General features: G+C 41.4%; 1 protein-coding gene across 2 annotated transcripts in view; it reads left to right on the top strand.

The window, feature by feature from the left end:
* The window catches only part of LOC131185490 (septin-2), a 54,846-nt gene that overhangs the window by 28,269 nt on the left and 8,884 nt on the right, over positions 1-17,693 (top strand). For both annotated transcript variants that reach the window (XM_058157980.1, XM_058157979.1), the window contains exons 4-10: positions 887-973; positions 2,948-3,071; positions 7,492-7,626; positions 9,362-9,479; positions 14,523-14,624; positions 14,783-14,928; positions 16,947-17,030. In XM_058157980.1, coding sequence (XP_058013963.1) covers positions 887-973; positions 2,948-3,071; positions 7,492-7,626; positions 9,362-9,479; positions 14,523-14,624; positions 14,783-14,928; positions 16,947-17,030 — 796 coding nt within the window. The remainder of the gene's footprint in view (positions 1-886; positions 974-2,947; positions 3,072-7,491; positions 7,627-9,361; positions 9,480-14,522; positions 14,625-14,782; positions 14,929-16,946; positions 17,031-17,693) is intronic.

Genomic DNA, 17,693 nt, shown 5'->3' with positions numbered 1-17,693 from the left:
AGGACGGTTGCAGACAGTCCCGGGGGTCATGTGATCTCCCCCTCTTGCCACCTTTTGACCAGCAATAGGTCAATAGGGAAGTCAGATTCATTTAACAACCGTGTGGCTAACTTAACAACTGCAGTGATTCACTTAACAGCTGTGGCAAAGAAAGGTGTTCAAATGTGGCAAAACTCATTTCATAAATGCCGCACTAAGCAACGGAAATTCTGGGCTCCGTTGCGGTTGTTAGTCGAAAACTACCTGTATGTCCTAGAAATCAGTTGACCAGATTTCTAGATGTGTAGATGACTAGATGTCTAGTTTAATGAAAAGAAGGACTAGGGGAGACATGATAGCAGTCTTCCAATATCTCAGGGGTTGCCCCAAAGAAGAGGGAGTCGGGCTATTCTCCAAAGCACCTGAGGGTAGAACAAGAAGCAATGGGTGGAAACTAATCAAGGAGAGAAGCAACTTAGAACTAAGGAGAAATTTCCTGACGGTTAGAACAATTAATCAGTGGAACGACTTGCCTGCAGAAGTTGTAAATGCCCCAACACTGGAAATTTTTAAGAAGATGTTGGATAACCATCTGTCTGAGATGGTGTAGGGTTTCCTGCCTGGGCAGGGGGTTGGACTAGAAGACCTCCAAAGGTCCCTTCCAACTCTGTTTTTGTTGATGTTGTTGTTGCTGCTGTTGTTGTTATTATTATTATTATTTAAAACGTGAACAAAAGCCTGCATTTCTAGGTTACTTTTAAAAGACTAATGTAATAAGAACTTTTGATAATGCTGTCTTGTAAAACAAGGGAAAAAAAGGGAAATTTGATCATTTTGACAAATCTGCCCTTTACCTGGAATAGTAGAAAGATTATCCCAGTCATTAAATATTCCCTCTTGTTTACAGGAGAATCCGGTTTGGGGAAATCCACCTTAATTAACAGTTTATTCCTGACGGATCTGTATCCTGAACGTTACATCCCTGGAGCTGGAGGTAAGTTGAGGGGTTGTTGTATTTTTTTTCCTATTCTAAATCGGCGTTTCTCAGTCACAGCAATTTTAAAGATGCCTGAGCTTCATCTCCTAGAGCCAGGCTGGGGAATTCTGGGAGTTGAAGGCCACGCTTCAGGATAGGATAGGGAATAGAATAGAATAGAATAGAATAGAATAGAATAGAATAGAATAGAATAGAATAGATGGAGTGGAATGGAATAGAATAGAAAATATGGAATGGAATGAAATGGAATGGAATGGAATGGAATAGAATAGAATAGAATAGAATAGAATAGAATAGAATAGAAAATATGGAATGGAATGGAATAGAATAGAAAATATGGAATGGAATGAAATGGAATGGAATGGAATAGAATAGAATAGAATAGAATAGAATAGAAAATATGGAATGAAATGGAATGGAATGGAATAGAATAGAATAGAATAGAATAGAATAGAATAGAATAGAATAGAATAGAATAGAATAGAATAGATGGAGTGGAATGGAATAGAATAGAATAGAATAGAATAGGGAATAGAATAGAATAGAATAGAATAGAATAGAATAGAATAGAATAGAATAGAATAGAATAGAATAGAATAGAAGGAGTGGAATGGAATAGAATAGAATAGAATAGAATATATGGAGTGAAATGGAATAGAATAGAATAGGGAATAGAATAGAATAGAATAGAATAGAATATATAGAGTGAAATGGAATGGAATAGAATAGAATACAATAGAATAGGGAATAGAATAGAATAGAATAGAATAGAATAGGATAGAATATATGGAGTGAAATGGAATGGAATAGAATAGAATAGGGAATAGAATAGAATAGAATAGAATAGAATAGAATAGAATAGAATAGAATATATGGAGTGAAATGAAATGGAATGGAATAGAATAGAATAGACTAGAATAGACTAGAATAGGGAATAGATTAGAATAGAATAGAATAGAATAGAATAGAATAGAATATATGGAGTGGAATGGAATAGAATAGGGAATAGAATAGAATAGAATATATGGAGTGAAATGGAATGGAATAGAATAGAATAGGGAATAGAATAGAATAGAATAGAATAGAATAGAATAGAATAGGGAATTAGAATAGAATAGAATAGAATAGAATAGAATAGAATAGAATAGAATAGAATAGAATAGAATATATGGAGTGAAATGGAATGGAATGGAATGGAATAGAATAGAATAGAATAGAATAGAATAGAATAGAATAGAATAGAATAGAATAGAATAGAATAGAATAGATGGAGTGGAATGGAATGGAATGGAATAGAATAGAATAGAATATATGGAGTGAAATGGAATGGAATAGAATAGAATAGGGAATAGAATAGAATAGAATAGAATAGGAAATGGAAATGGAAATGGAAATGGAATGGAATAGGAAGAGAATAGAATAGAACAGAAGATAGAATAGAAATAGAAGTAGAATAACAGAATAGAATACAATAATAGATATAGAAATAATAGAAATAGAAATAGAATTGAATAGAATTGGAAATGAAAATGAAAGTGAAAATGGAAATAGAATGGAATAGGAAGAGAACAGAACAGAACAGAACAGAACAGAATAGTATAGTATAGAATAACAAAGTTGGAAGGGACCTTGGAGGTCTTCTAGCCCAACCCCTTCTAAATGATTTCATATGATTCCGGTTTCACCTTCCTTCCTTTTAAGCTGAAAGGGCCGACCCTCAACTTTGCTGAGGTCCCAAGTCCCTTTTGGTAGACTTTTCCAACCGGATTTCTCAACCTCGGCCACCTCTAGGTGCGCTTGGCCCTTTTTAAATCCCCCAGAATTCTAACAAAGGACTATGCAGAACTAGGGGAATTCTAGGGTTTTAACATCAATGGGGATTCTCAATCCTCCAGGTCACGGTTGCTTTTTTTTTTTTCAAAAGGCAACTGGACTTCGGATTTTTTTTTTAACCTTTCCTATCTGTCTCAGAAAAGATTGAAAGGACGGTTCAGATCGAAGCTTCGACCGTCGAAATTGAAGAGCGAGGGGTCAAGCTGCGTTTGACCGTCGTGGACACTCCGGGCTACGGCGATGCCATCAACAGCCAAAACTGGTAGGTGTTGCTCTGGTTTTCAAAGTAAAAATAAAAAATAAAAAATTGACCAATATCTGGGCTTCCTTGTGTTCTGACCTAGGCTTCCACGAAGCCGAGTCCCCGTCCCGATAAACCCCTTTTATTTAATTTACAGTGAATTCCCCTCCAGCAAAGTCTTTCCTGTCCCACGGTCTTTCAAGATGGTTCACAACTAGTGACCTTGATCAGGCTTGGAGAGTGGCCAGGCCGATATCTTTCAGACGCCCGCAATACTTGGCAAGAATGCAGTAATGAACTAACTGTCTCCTGCAAACTCCACTCCCCTTTCGCTTCTCTTTTATTCCCTCCGGGAGGGGCCCTTCACTGTCCACCTGTGGCCTTACTCCTGAGTCGACCCTTGTTCTTTAGCTGTTCCTTTCATCAGGCCATTCTGCACATGCCTATACTAGGAACAGGCTCCAGCTGTTCATCTGCCTCACTGATGTCTGACTCCAGAGGCAGCTGATAACTGTCGGACGGCCCTGGCCCCATCTCTGCCTCCGATGCAGTGCCCTTGTCAGAGCTTTCCCCAGAGTCTAGGATTGGCCCATGTTCCTCCCCAACCACCTCACTGTCCAAATCTGCTGCCAGGTCCGCTGGCTGCTGGCGGGCTGCAACACCTTGTGTCATTCTCCGCTCTGCCCATCCTTCCAATGACATCGCCTTCTTGTTGCCGGTAAATTTCGCTTGACCCTTTTCTTTCAATCTCTGAATGGCTGGACCTCGGCCATTGTGTGGTCAGAAGAATTTCCTGTTGATTGTATTCCGCTTCTTGTGTTTATTCTTTGGAAAGATTTCTTGAAGTTCTGCAGATCTGAAAATTCTGGTTTTCTTTTTTTTTTTGGTCTGGGAAGGAGACGCTAAACATTGGGTGGGAGCAGCAAGACGTTCTAAGGCCCCGTCGTTACGTCGCGCTGTTGAACTTGCTACCGAGAAATTCAAAGGCTTGTAGAAACAATCATTTATTTAAAAAAAAAAAAATCCCTGTCTCCTGGAGTCTTCCTTTTCCTTTCTCTCCCCAACCAATAGGAAGGCGATGTTTCTTTTCTATTCATCACCTTGGAAGGTTTCTCACGGCATTTGAGGATGACGCAGGAACCAATCTGGGTCAGTCGCTGGGACCAAAAAATTTGGTCTTCCCAGCTTTCGGGACTAGTGCTGGAGCCTCTCTCATCCTCAGGGAACGTAACATAACATAATAACAGAGTTGGAAGGGACCTTGGAGGTTTTCTAGTCCAACCCCCTGCCCAGGCAGGAAACCCTATACCATTTCAGACAAACGGCTATCCAACATTTTTTTAAAAACTTCCAGTGTTGGAGCATTCACAGCTTCTGCAGGCAAGTCGTTCCACTGATCAATTGTTATAACTGTCAGGAAATTTCTCCTTAGTTCCAGGTTGTTTCTCTCCTTGATTAGTTTCCACCCGTTGCTTCTTGTCCTTCCCTCAGGTGCTTTGGAGAGTAGCTTGACTCCCTCTTCTTTGTGGCAGCTCCTGAGATATTGGAAGACTGCTATCATGTCTCCCCTAATCCTTCTTTTCATTAAACTAGACATACCGAGTTCCTGCAACCGTTCTTCATATGTTTTAGCCTCCAGTCCCCTAATCATCTTCATTGCTCTTCTCTCCCACCGGAATGTATCGTGAAGATGGGCTCCAGCATGAATCCAAAAGTTTGGAAAAATAAAATGGCAGAATGTTTACAGCCCGACCTAATATTTTGAGACAACTTACAAACCCAGTACATAGAGGTTTGTCTTACAAACAATGGTGTATATACAAGACTTCTATATACACGTGGTAGGCACATACTCTGTTTTCCCTAAAATAAGACATCCCCTGATAATAAGCCCATTCGGGCTTTTGAGCACACGTGCTAAAATAAGCCCTCCCCGAAAATATTTAAACGCATGTGCAGCCAGTCCCCACCATTTCCTCTGGTTAGGGTTAGGGAGACAGAGCTGGAAATCGGATAAGACGGCAAGAGGAGCCCCGTCTTGCTCCACGCGCCCCAAAATAATAAGACCTCCCCGAAAATAAGTCCAAGAGCTTATTTCGGGGTTCAAAAAAAATATAAGACAAGAGTCTTATTTTCAGGGAAACATGGTACCAGACAAGCAATCAAGTCGTCTTCAACTCTGCACGGAGAACTACAGTTCAGATAGAACACGGCAAGGAGAATGATACATGAGGAGAGATATACGAGAGGAGAGAGAGAGAGAGAGAGACACCCTCTAATGGCCTCCGTTATATTGACAGATTCTTAAAAGGGCAATAACCCTGCTGACTCATCCTCAGTTATCATCTCAGTTTACAGCCTTACAGCAGCTGGTCAGCTATTAAATCATCATTACCTTAACATAAAACTCTGCTCCTGATAACCAACCTTGATTGGATCCTGCAACATTATCCTGGGATACGTATATAAGTAGTCCTCGACTTACAACCGCAATTGAGCCCCAAATTTCAGTTGTTAAGTGAGACCGTTGTTAAGTGAATTTTGCCCCATTTTGCGACCTCCCTTGCCACCATTGTTAAGTGAATCGCTGCAGTTGTTGATAATACGGTTGTTAAGCATATCTGGTTTGACTTTGACATTGACTTTGCTTGTCAGAAGGTCGCAGAAGGGGATCACGTGACCGCGGGACAGTGCAACTGTCATAAATATGAGTCAATTGCTAAGCTGGTCTGAATTTTGATCACGTGGCCACGGGGACCCTAAAGTTGAGCTTGGCTGAAGCCATCTTGGAGGTTGCACACAACAGAAGGAGCGGGGAAATAGTCAGATGTGGTTTTGTAGCCAAAACAATAAAGTTTTCCTGGGGGAACCAAGGACATTCTCACAGGCGGCTGGCCAGAGGAGGAGCCAATAACCCAGCAACCAGCCAGCACTTGGATCGGACAGCGTGACCAGTGACTTGTGCGGGGGAAAGAGAAAACTTTTACTTTTAATTAGGTGAAAGCCGCAGGAAACCTCAGAGTCGGCTTTCATCGGCTTGCGCCAAACACGATGTATCCAATAAGCTGTTCTTTGAGGCACTCAAGTGCCTGGGAGTTTGTTTTCTATGGGTGCATTACCTGGAACGCTGACAGACGGTCTGTATTTGCCATCATTTGTTTGGCATAAATCGCACATTCATAAAAATCTCTTCTCTTGCAAAGCGGTTTTGAGCGTGAATGTGTTCCCCGAGCTTCCTTTGGCTCGGAAGAGTTGATCTATCTCCCTGATGTTAGATGTGTGTCGTGTTTTTTTTTTCCCCTCCCCTCCAAGTAAAAAAGAAACTCGGCTCCCTTTGCTGTTGTAATGCAGAGAAAAGGATATGAGCTCATCTCATGAATGCTGATGTCTCATTTAAAGGCAGGTGCTTCCTCAATCGCAAAGCCAGGTACTGTTTAAGAGGAACAATGGAGGATTCCTTGAAAATTATCTTTTCCCCCGAATTTCGGAGCGCGAGAGAAGCTTATAAAAAACGGTCACCTATGTGTCAGCTTTGATTTTATTTTTATTTTAAGGTATCCAAATTTTATTTCATTCAAAACATTAAACTCCGAAAAAGGCTAAAAGAAGAAAAAGCAAAAAGCTAGATAAAGCTACACAAAAAATGGGCATTAAAAAAAACCCCCAAACAATATATACAATATATAAATTATCCCCCACCCCCGAATACCGATAAATATATTTCAAAGAAAATAACTCCTCTCCCCTTCTAAAGCAGGCACACATTTCTACAACACTCTTTATCCAAATCCACTTAGCTTGGCATCTGTTTGCTATATGGAAACATAAGTTAACTGGTAAAACCAGGAGTGGGATTCAACCGGTTCGAGCAAACCGGAACGCTAATTTTACATCTGGTTCACCAAACTGGTAGTTGCAAGGCCCCTCCCCTCCCTGGAGTCTCCACGCAGCCTGTTTTGGATGCCAAGTAAGTGCCGAGCCCACACGGAGGCTCTGGGAGGGCAAAAAACGGGCCTCCTGGAAATACCGGAAGTCTGGAAACGAGTCCATTTCCGGCCTCCGGAGCCCAGGGGAGGCCGTTTTTGCCCTCCCGGAGGCTCGAGAAAAGCCTCTGGATCCTGGGGAGGGTGAAAACATCCCCCTCGCTGCCATGGTTCGGGACGCTGAGTAGGCCACACCCCCATGGCCACTCCTACCCAGCAACTGGGCAGAGAACCGGTTGCTAACATTTTTCAATCCCACCCCTAGGTAAAACCAGCAGCCGAATTAAACTTCAAAGCCCATTGTTAACCGTCTGTGGTTGTATTTCACTCGCAGAAAGTCCACAACGGTTTGTGGTTCACCATAAGTTACCGCAATCGTCCTCGCAGACTAGAAGCACACCCAAAGTGACTAGCATGGTAAAAATTGTGTCTTCCCTCTCTCTCTCTTCTTGGCTCAGTTTCAAAACCATCATCCATTACATCGACAATCAGTTTGAGCGATACCTGCACGATGAGAGCGGCTTGAATCGGCGCCATATTGTAGACAACCGGGTGCATTGCTGCTTTTATTTCATTTCTCCTTTTGGACATGGGTAAGTATTCAGGTGTTGTTGTTTTTTTTATTTAATGTCCCAGGATAAAAGTTTCACTCCTAAGCCTTTCTGAATAACTTTCTGCAAGGGGGTCTTTAATCGCCGCTTTTAGTATTGTTAGCCAATTCAATTAAAATCATCTTTGGATATTTTTATTTTTTTTTCATCTTGGTTTCGCCTCTGTTTCAGAAGGGATTTATGCAGAAGCTTCCCAGGGGCATGTTCTAAAATTGATGACGAGGAAGAATGCGCAACCATCTTTTCCTTAATACGGGAAATTAAACCACTTTATGCAGCCCAAGATTTTAAAGCACAGTGCATTTTGTACAATATTCTATTCTATTCTATTGTAAAATTTATTAGCCAAGTGTGATTGGACCAGGGGTGAAATGCTACCGGTTTACTCCGGTTCGGGCAAACCGGTAGCGATAACTACTACCGGTTCGGGAGAACCAGTAGTTAAAAAATGTTTTAAACAAGTAAAAAAAAAAGGTTCCGATGAATCAGCTGTGCCGTGCAATCGTGGGAACCTTTTTTAAAAATTTTAAAGAATTTTTTTACTACCAGTTCGGGCGAATAGGTAGTAAAAATGCTTTAAAAAGTTTTTTTTTTAGAAAAAGTTGGCCATGCCTACCCAATCACATGAACCCCCACCAAGCCACGCCTACCAAGCCACGTCCACAAAACTGGCAGCCAAAAAATTTGCATTTCACCACTGGATTGGAACACACAAGGAATTTGTCTTTGGTGCATATGCTCACAGTGTACATAAAAAGACAAGATACATTTGTCAAGAATCATAAGGTACAACAGTTAATGATGGTCATAGCGTACAACTAAGCAATCGAATCATACTAGGAAACAGGAATCTCCACGCGGCCTGTTTTGAATGATAGATAAGTGCAGGGTACCCATGGAGGTTCTGGGAGGACGAAAAGCAGATCTACCAGTAGTCTGGAAACGGTCTTGTTTCCTGCCTCCGAAGAGCCTCCAGAGCCCAGGGGAGACCGTTTTCGCCCTCCTCCTGGAGGATCCAGGAAAGCCTCCAGAGCCTGAGGAGGGCAAGAACACGCCCGCCCCCGCCCCGCCGCCATGGTACAGGAGGCTGAATAGGCCACGCCCCCATGGCCACACCCACCCAGCAACCAGGCAGCAATACTGGTTGCTGAAATTTTTCAATCCCACTCCTGTCTATTAAGGTAAGGTAAAGGTTCCCCTCGCACATATGTGCTAGTCGTTGCCGACTCTAGGGGGCGGTGCTCATCTCCGTTTCAAAGCCGAAGAGCCAGCGCTGTCTGAAGACGTCTCCGTGGTCATGTGGCCGGCATGACTCAATGCCAAAGGCGCACGGAACGCTGTTCCCTTCCCACCAAAGGTGGTCCCTATTTTTTTCTACTTGCATTTTTAGGTGCTTTTGAAACTGCTAGGTTGGCAGAAGCTGGGACAAGTAACGGGAGCTCACCCCGTTACACGGCAGCACTAGGGATTCGAACCGCCGAGCTGTCGACCTTTCGATCGACAAGCTTAACGTCCTAGCCCCTGAGCCACTGCATCCCAATTCCCTGTCTATTAGGTTTCCTAAATATATGTGATCCAGGCAGTGTGGCATTTTGGACAATCCATAAATAGATCCTGACTTTGATGTTAGGTGAAAGCAGCCAGTGCATTTTTTTTGTTGTTGTTCTTGTTGTTCTTGTATAACTTTTTTTTTTTTTTTTAAATCATTATTTTCCAGACTGAAACCTTTGGATGTGGAATTCATGAAGGCAATTCATGGAAAAGTGAATATTGTCCCTGTCATAGCGAAGGCAGACACTTTAACTTTGAAGGAAAGGGAGAGACTGAAGAGAAGGGTAATGTGTCAGTTTTTCGGGGGGATTCTGGGAGTTGAAGTCCACCCATCTTACAGCATACTGATTGGGGAATTCTGGGAGTCGAAGTCCATTCATCTTAAAGTATGCTGGCTGGGGAATTCTGGGAGTTGAAGTCCATGCATCTTACAACATACTGATTGGGGAATTCTGGGAGTTGAAGTCCATTCATCTTAAAGCACGCTGGCTAGGGAATTCTGGGAGTTGAAGTCCATCCATCTTACAGCATACTGATTGGGGAATTCTGGGAGTTGAAGTCCATTCATCTTAAAGTATGCTGGCTGGGGAATTCTGGGAGTTGAAGTCCACGCATCTTACAGCATACTGATTGGAGAATTCTGGGAATTGAAGTCCACCCATCTTACAGCATACTGATTGGGGAATTCTGGGAGTCGACGTCCACCCATCTAAAAGCACTCTGGCTGGGGAATTCTGGGAGTCGAAGTCCACCCATCTTAAAGCCGGTTTAGCTCTGCCTGGTAAGGCCTGTTATTAAGAACACAAAGCCTGCAATTACTGCAGGTTCGAGCCCGGCCCAAGGTTGACTCAGCCTTCCATCCTTTATAAGGTAGGTAAAATGAGGACCCAGATTGTTGGGGGGGCAATAAGTTGACTTTGTAAATATATACAAATAGAATGAGACTATTGCCCTATACATTGTAAGCCGCCCTGAGTCTTCGGAGAAGGGCGGGGTATAAATGTAAACAAAAAAAAAAAAAAAGCGTGCTGACTGGGGAATTCTGGGAGTCGAATTCCACCCATCTTAAAGCAGGCTGGCTTAGGAATTCTGGGAGTCGAAGTCTGCACAAAGTTGCTAAGGTTGATGAAAAACACTGGATTAAGTCGTCTTCTTTACATTTAAAGAAAAGGAAAGTTTTAAAACTCTTTTCTCTGAGCCTCTTGCCCTCCAGAAAACCACAGTTGCTCAGTTAGTTTCACCTCCTTTCGCCTCGGCGTTACCAGCTTGTAAATCCTTCGGTGCTTATTTTTGCATTAAATGTTCACGGATAGTTTAACAAAAGCCCCGGTCCTATATAGAGCAGCCAAAAGGGCAAATAAACATTCTAGCCCATTGTTTGAATTTTGGTCCATTTAAAATCAGCCTTTAAAAAAAAATAAAATCCCCCTACAAACTGGCTTTATAAAGCAGAATGTTTCATGTTGATCCAACGCTTTGAAATTTCAGCTACTGTATATTTTTCTTCCTGCAAACATCTCTTTAGTGCAAAATCTCTAATCAAAGCTGGGGATCAAAATTTGCCTTTCTTGGCACAGCTTCGAAGGTTTTTGGGTTGGTGTTTTTTTTTTTAGATGTTTCTGCCATTTGGCAATCCATCTAAAGTAAGGATTAGGGTGTTTTTTTTCTCCTCCCCCCCCTTTTTTTTTAAAAAAATATTTGAATAAGCAGAAACCTGAATGGTGGGTCTTTCCGTTAAGGAAACCCATCCTGAAGGAATTCCTGTTTTGACTTCGCGGAATTGAATCTTCTTTTTCTTCCTTTTTCTTAAAAAAAAAAATTTTTTTTTTTTAAAATTAAGTCTCTAAAGTGGGAACCAATGCATGCCCGATTCACAAGCCGGTTTTTCGAGGAAGTTAAAAAAAAAAAAAGACTCTGCGTGAAGGGAAACGTTACATTTTGACTTCTTTTTCTTCTTCTTCTTCTTCTTTTTTTCTTTTTCCTGGGAAGTCTAATCTTTAAGACGCACGGAGCCTCTAGGGACCCATTAAACGGAGGTCTGAAGAAACAAAATGCAGTTTTATTGTTGGGAGTATGAAATGCAGTGTGTTTTCCTTGCAATTCTTCCTTTTTTTTTTTTTCTTTTTTCCTTTCAGGAAAGCACTTGGCTGAACAGCTGTCATATATTATTCGGGCACCCTTGCTGGTTTTCCCGCCATTGTTTCGGTTTTACAGTTTATCGCCAAGATCTCTCTGCCTGGAGAAACTGGGCTTTCTTAATCCCCATCATTGACAAACAGCAAACTAGCCAATGCTGGCCAGTCCCTTCATGTTAGGCTGTTTCTGGGAGGCTCTTTGTCTCCTGCAACCTATTATTAAAACTACTGTGTGCCGTTGCTAATTCTTTGTAAGTCCCGCCTTTGGAAAATAGCCTGCTAGATTTGCAAAATGTTGTGTCCGTTTGCGCTTGGATGGATTAGGCCTGGATGTTCTGTTCTGTTGCTCTTTATTATCATTATTATTATTTTGCGGAGAGTTATATTTCCCTCTAAGAGAATGGGTAAAGCTTGAGTGGAGGCTATGATCCCATTTGGAGTGGGGAATACTTCTTGTTACGAAACCCGGGCAAATGAATGTGGAAACCGTACAGTGATGGGAAATTAAGAAGGACTTGTGGTTTGACTTTTAACTAGGAATTCCATTTTAAATAAATCGTGCCGAGAACCATGGTTTAAGTAAGCCAGGTAGCATGGGGGTCCAAGAGTCCCTGCTTAATAATAATAATAATAATAATAATAATAATAATAATAATAATAATAATAATAATAATAATAATAATAGCAACAACAACAACAGAGTTGGAAGGGACAACAACAACAACAACAACAGAGTTGGAAGGGACCTTGGAGGTCTTCTAGTCCAACCCCCTGCCCAGGCAGGAAACCCTACACCATTTCAGACAAATGGCTATCCAACATTTTCTTAAAAATTTCCAGTGTTGGAGCATTTACAACTTCTGCAGGCAAGTTGTTCCACTGATTAATTGTTCTAACCATCAGAAAATTTCTCCTTAGTTCTAAGTTGCATCTCCTTGATTAGTTTCCACCTATTGCTTCTTGCTCTAACCTCAGGTGCTTTGGAGAATAGTTTGACTTCCTCTTCTTTGTGGCAGCCCCTGAGATATTGGAAGACTGCTATCCTGTCTCCCCTGGTCCTTCTTTTCATTAAACTAGACATACCGAGTTCCTGCAACCGTTCTTTGTATATTTTAGCCTCCAGTCCCCTAATCATCTTTGTTGCTCTTCTCTGCACTCTTAATGAGATAATAAGTTTAGATAGCATTGATCAACCAAAACCGTAAGCCAATTTTTAAAATGTATGTATTTTTTATTTATTTATTATTTATTATTTAGATTTTTATACCGCCCTTTTCCTGAAGGACTCAGGGCGGTGTACAGCCAGATTAAAACAGTACAATATACAAATTAAAACCACAGTTAAAATAACCTATTCTATAAATGGCCGAAAATTAAAACCGTCAAATTTGACCCATAAATAAAATACCCCAATTAAAATTATTAAAATTCGAAAAATTTAAAAAAAATTAAAAAATTAAGCCAGTCCCGCTTGGATAAACAAGTACGTTTTCAATTCACGGCGAAAGGTCCGAAGGTCAGGTAATTGACGTAAACCAGGGGGAAGTTCGTTCCAGAGGGTAGGTGCTCCAACAGAGAAGGCCCTTCCCCTGGGGGCCGCCAGCCGACATTGCTTGGCGGACGGCACCCTAAGAAGACCCTCTCTGTGTGAGCGTACGGGTTGGTGGGAGGCATGAGGTAACTGTTCTAAAGCGTGTATTTTGATCTTGCTTCCGAAACTGACGTGCGAAAGAGTCTTAAAAGATCTTGAAGTTGAAGGGGGTAAAAAGGCCAGTTTTAAGCTGCCAGCAAAGCCAATTTTAAAAGGTTAAAAACTTTTTAAAAAAAGAAAAATATGCACAAAACGGTGATTAGGACAAATGGGACAAATAGTCCTGAACAAATCACTTCTAAACAACTTCGTTTCTTTCTTTTTAGTTTACAATAACATTATTAAACATTCCAATTAAAAAGATGAAAAGCCGTACCAGCTAGGAAAAAAAAATAAAAGAATACCAAGGGGGAAAAGCAAAGAAAATAAAACATAGAAAAATAGGAAAGAAGCAAAATATATATTAAAGGGAAAAAAAGGAATACATCATAAAAAAATGATTTTCGCTTTCATCGCAACCAAACCACTTCAGGAAATTATCCTCTTTCCCTACAAGGTGAAAAATGATTTCTTTTTTCTGACAAACGGGGGTTCCTCGAACAAGCTCTCTGCTCTGCTTTATCTCTGGTGAAAACGCCAGAAAAATAAAATAAAACACAGGCCACATCCCGCGAATCAAACCAGTCAACCAAGAAGAGGGAGTCAAACTATTCTCCAAAGCACCTGAGGGTAGAACAAGAAGCAATGGGTGGAAACTCATCAAGGAGAGAAGCAACTTAGAACTAAGGAGAAATTTCCTGACAGTGAGAACAATGAAAAAGTGGAACAACTTGCCCGCAGAAGTTGTGAATGCTCCAACACTAGAAGGTTTTAAGACAATGTTGGATAGTCATTTGTCTGAAATGGTGTAGGGTTTCCTGCCTGGGCAGGGGGTTGGACTAGAAGTCCTCCAAGGTCCCTTCCAACTCTGTTATTCTAAATTGTAAATAGGGCCAAAACCCAAGCAGCCATTGTGCAAATACAATTAAAGGCTGAGGACCCTTTAGCTGGAAAATTCTCAATGGAAAATTTTCAATGGAAAATGATAGCTACCCTTTCTTTCTTTCTTTCTTTCTTTCTTTCTTTCTTTCTTTCTTTCTTTCTTTCTTTCTTTCTTTCTTTCTTTCTTTCCTTCCTTCCTTCCTTCCTTCCTTCCTTCTTTCTTTCTTTCTTTCTTTCTTTCTTTCTTTCTTTCTTTATCTCTCTCCTTTCCTTTCCCTATCCCCCTTTCTCTTTTCTCCCTTCTCTTCCTTTCCCTCCCCTCCCCTCCTATTTTGCTCCCTTCCCTTCCCTTCCCTTTCTCTCTTCCTTTCCTTCCTTTCCCTTTCCTTCTCTTCCCTTCCCTTCCTATCCCATCCCTTCTTCCCTTCCCTTCCCTTTCTCTCTTCCTTCCTTCCTTCCTTCCTTCCTTCCTTCCTTCCTTCCTTCCTTCCTTCCTTCCTTCCTTCCTTCCTTCCTTCCTTCCTTCCTTCCTTCCTTCCTTCCTTCCTTCCTTCCTTCCTTCCTTCCCTTCCCTTCCCTTCCCTTCCCTTCTCTTTCCTTTCCTTTCTTGACATTGGCAGGTCTTAGACGAAATATCTGAGCATGGCATTCGGATTTACCAGCTGCCCGATGCCGACTCCGATGAGGATGAAGAGTTCAAAGAACAGACGAGGGTCCTGAAGGTGAGCCGATGCAATGGTGTCATTACAGACAGTCCTCGACTTAACGACCGTTCGAAGTTGGAACGCTCCGCAAAAGCGAGGAGGACCAATCGTAATTCCCAAAAGATTTCCGATTTGGCGTGTGATGTGGATTTTCTTCCTCCTCTTGACTCATCCAGGCCAGTGTTCCTTTTGCTGTGATTGGGTCCAACCAGCTGATCGAAGTGAAGGGGAAAAAGATCCGAGGTCGCCTCTACCCCTGGGGGGTGGTGGAAGTGGAGAACCCTGAACACAATGATTTCCTCAAGTTGCGCACGATGCTAGTGTAAGTCCTGTGCCTCCTTCGATCTCTGTCTGCAGGCAAGCCCTGGGGGTTAGTCAGCTAGCAAAATCTCACGGATATCACTGAGACGAGAGAGAGAGAGAGAGAGAGAGAGAGAGAGAAATAGATAAATAGGGATGGATGGGTGAATGGATGGATGGATAGATATGGACGGATGGACAGACAGGGATGACAGATGAGATAGATAAAATACATAAGATATGAGATACTAGATGGATGGACGGATGGATGATAAGCTATAGAAGAAAAGATAGAATAGAATAGAATAGAATAGAATAGAATAGAATAGAATAGAATAGAATAGAATAGAAATAAGGAATAGAATAGAAATAAGGAATGGAATGGAATGGAATGGAATGGAATAGAATAGAATAGAATTTTTATTGGCCAAGTGTGATTGGACACACAAGGAATTTGTCTTGGTGCGTATGCTCTCAGTGTACATAAAAGAAAAGATATGTTCATCAAGGTACAACACTTACAACACTTAATGATAGTCATAGGGTACAAATTTAACACTTAATGATACAACACTTAATGATAGTCATAGGCTACAAATAAGCAATCAGGAAACAATAGATGCATAGATACGTATGTATAGATATGCATGTATATAGGTAGATAGATGATGGGTGGATAGATAGATAGATATGCATGTATATAGGTAGGTAGATGATGGGTGGATGCATGGATGGATAGATAGATATGCATGTATATAGGTAGGTAGATGATGGGTGGATGGGTGGATGCATGGATAGATAGATATGCATGTATATAGGTAGGTAGATGATGGGTGGATGGGTGGATGCATGGATAGATAGATATGCATGTATATAGGTAGGTAGATGATGGGTGGATGGGTGGATGCATGGATAGATAGATATGCATGTATAGGTAGGTAGATGATGGGTGGATGGGTGGATGCATGGATAGATAGATATGCATGTATATAGGTAGGTAGATGATGGGTGGATGGGTGGATGCATGGATAGATAGATATGCATGTATATAGGTAGGTAGATGATGGGTGGATGGGTGGATGCATGGATAGATAGATATGCATGTATATAGGTAGGTAGATGATGGGTGGATGGGTGGATGCATGGATAGATAGATATGCATGTATATAGGTAGGTAGATGATGGGTGGATGGGTGGATGGATAGATAGATATGCATGTATATAGGTAGATAGATGATGGGTGGATAGATAGATAGATATGCATGTATATAGGTAGGTAGATGATGGGTGGATGCATGGATGGATAGATAGATATGCATGTATATAGGTAGGTAGATGATGGGTGGATGCATGGATGGATAGATAGATATGCATGTATATAGGTAGGTAGATGATGGGTGGATGGGTGGATGCATGGATAGATAGATATGCATGTATATAGGTAGGTAGATGATGGGTGGATGGGTGGATGCATGGATAGATAGATATGCATGTATATAGGTAGGTAGATGATGGGTGGATGGGTGGATGCATGGATAGATAGATATGCATGTATATAGGTAGGTAGATGATGGGTGGATGGGTGGATGGATAGATAGATATGCATGTATATAGGTAGGTAGATGATGGGTGGATGGATGGATAGATATGAATAAATATGGATAAATAAATATGGATGGAAGGGTAGGTAGGTAGATATAAATATAGATATGGATGATAGATAAAGATGGATAGAAAGAAAGAAAGGAAAGAAAGAAAAGAAAAATAAATGGATAGACTGAGAGATATGGATGGATAGAGAGAGACAGAGAGATAGATAGAGTGAGCAATTCCTGGCTTTTTATTCTTAATTCCACTTTGCATCTTTGGGAAGGATAAATTCCAGTCCAAGCGTTCCCTCTACTGGACAATTTTCATGCTACACTTGAAGATTTTGTCCTGTTTGTTGCTAACAGTTGTCTGGGCTGCAGAAGCCTTTTTTAAACAAGCCATTGGCTTAATATCCATTCCGATGAGCCCCTATTGTGTTTCTTCTTTCAGGACGCACATGCAAGACCTCCAAGAGGTAACCCAGGATTTGCATTATGAAAATTTCCGGTCGGAGAGATTAAAAAGGACTGGCAAGTAAGTTCTTTCTTTGGGTCTCGTTGCTTTCCTACACTGGCTGCAGCTTCGAATCTCCCTGATAATGATTCCTAACCTTGCCATTCCTCTGGGTTACTAGGCAGATTGCAAAAAGGGGCATCAATTTCCTGTTAAATGACCCCTCGGCAGGGTTCATTAGCAGAAACCAGCTATAGATTCAAGTGGCACAATTCCCTAGTGGTTACGACCCTAGGCTTGTCCACCAGAAAGTGGATCAGTGGTGAAATCCAATTTTTTTTTTTACTACCGGTTCTGTGGGCGTGGCTTGGTGGCATCCGGTAATGATGGCGGCGTGTGGTTCGGAGAACCGGTAGCAAAAATCCCTGCCGGGCAAAAAAAAATGCTTTTAAAAATTAAAAATAAAAAAAGCCTCTGATGATCGCGCGGCTCAGCTGGGATCATCAGAGCCTTTTAAAAGCATTTTTTTCTACAACCTCTTCGGCCAAAGAAGTTGTAAAAAAAATCCTTTTGAAAGGCTCTGACGATCCCAGCGGAGTTGCCTGATCGTCAGAGGCTTTTTTTTTCTTTTAAAGACAAAAAAAAAAAAAAGCTTTTAAAAGAAAAGTCTCTGATGGCAACTCAGCTGGGATCGTCAGAGGAGCCTTTTAAAAGCATTTTTTTTACAACGTCTTTGGCCGAAGA

Source organism: Ahaetulla prasina, chromosome 15 (genome assembly GCF_028640845.1).
Source record: "Ahaetulla prasina isolate Xishuangbanna chromosome 15, ASM2864084v1, whole genome shotgun sequence".
NCBI classification, from domain to species: domain Eukaryota; kingdom Metazoa; phylum Chordata; class Lepidosauria; order Squamata; family Colubridae; genus Ahaetulla; species Ahaetulla prasina.
The sequence above is the reverse complement of the archived record's forward strand: the minus strand, read 5'-3'. Positions and strand labels throughout refer to the sequence as shown.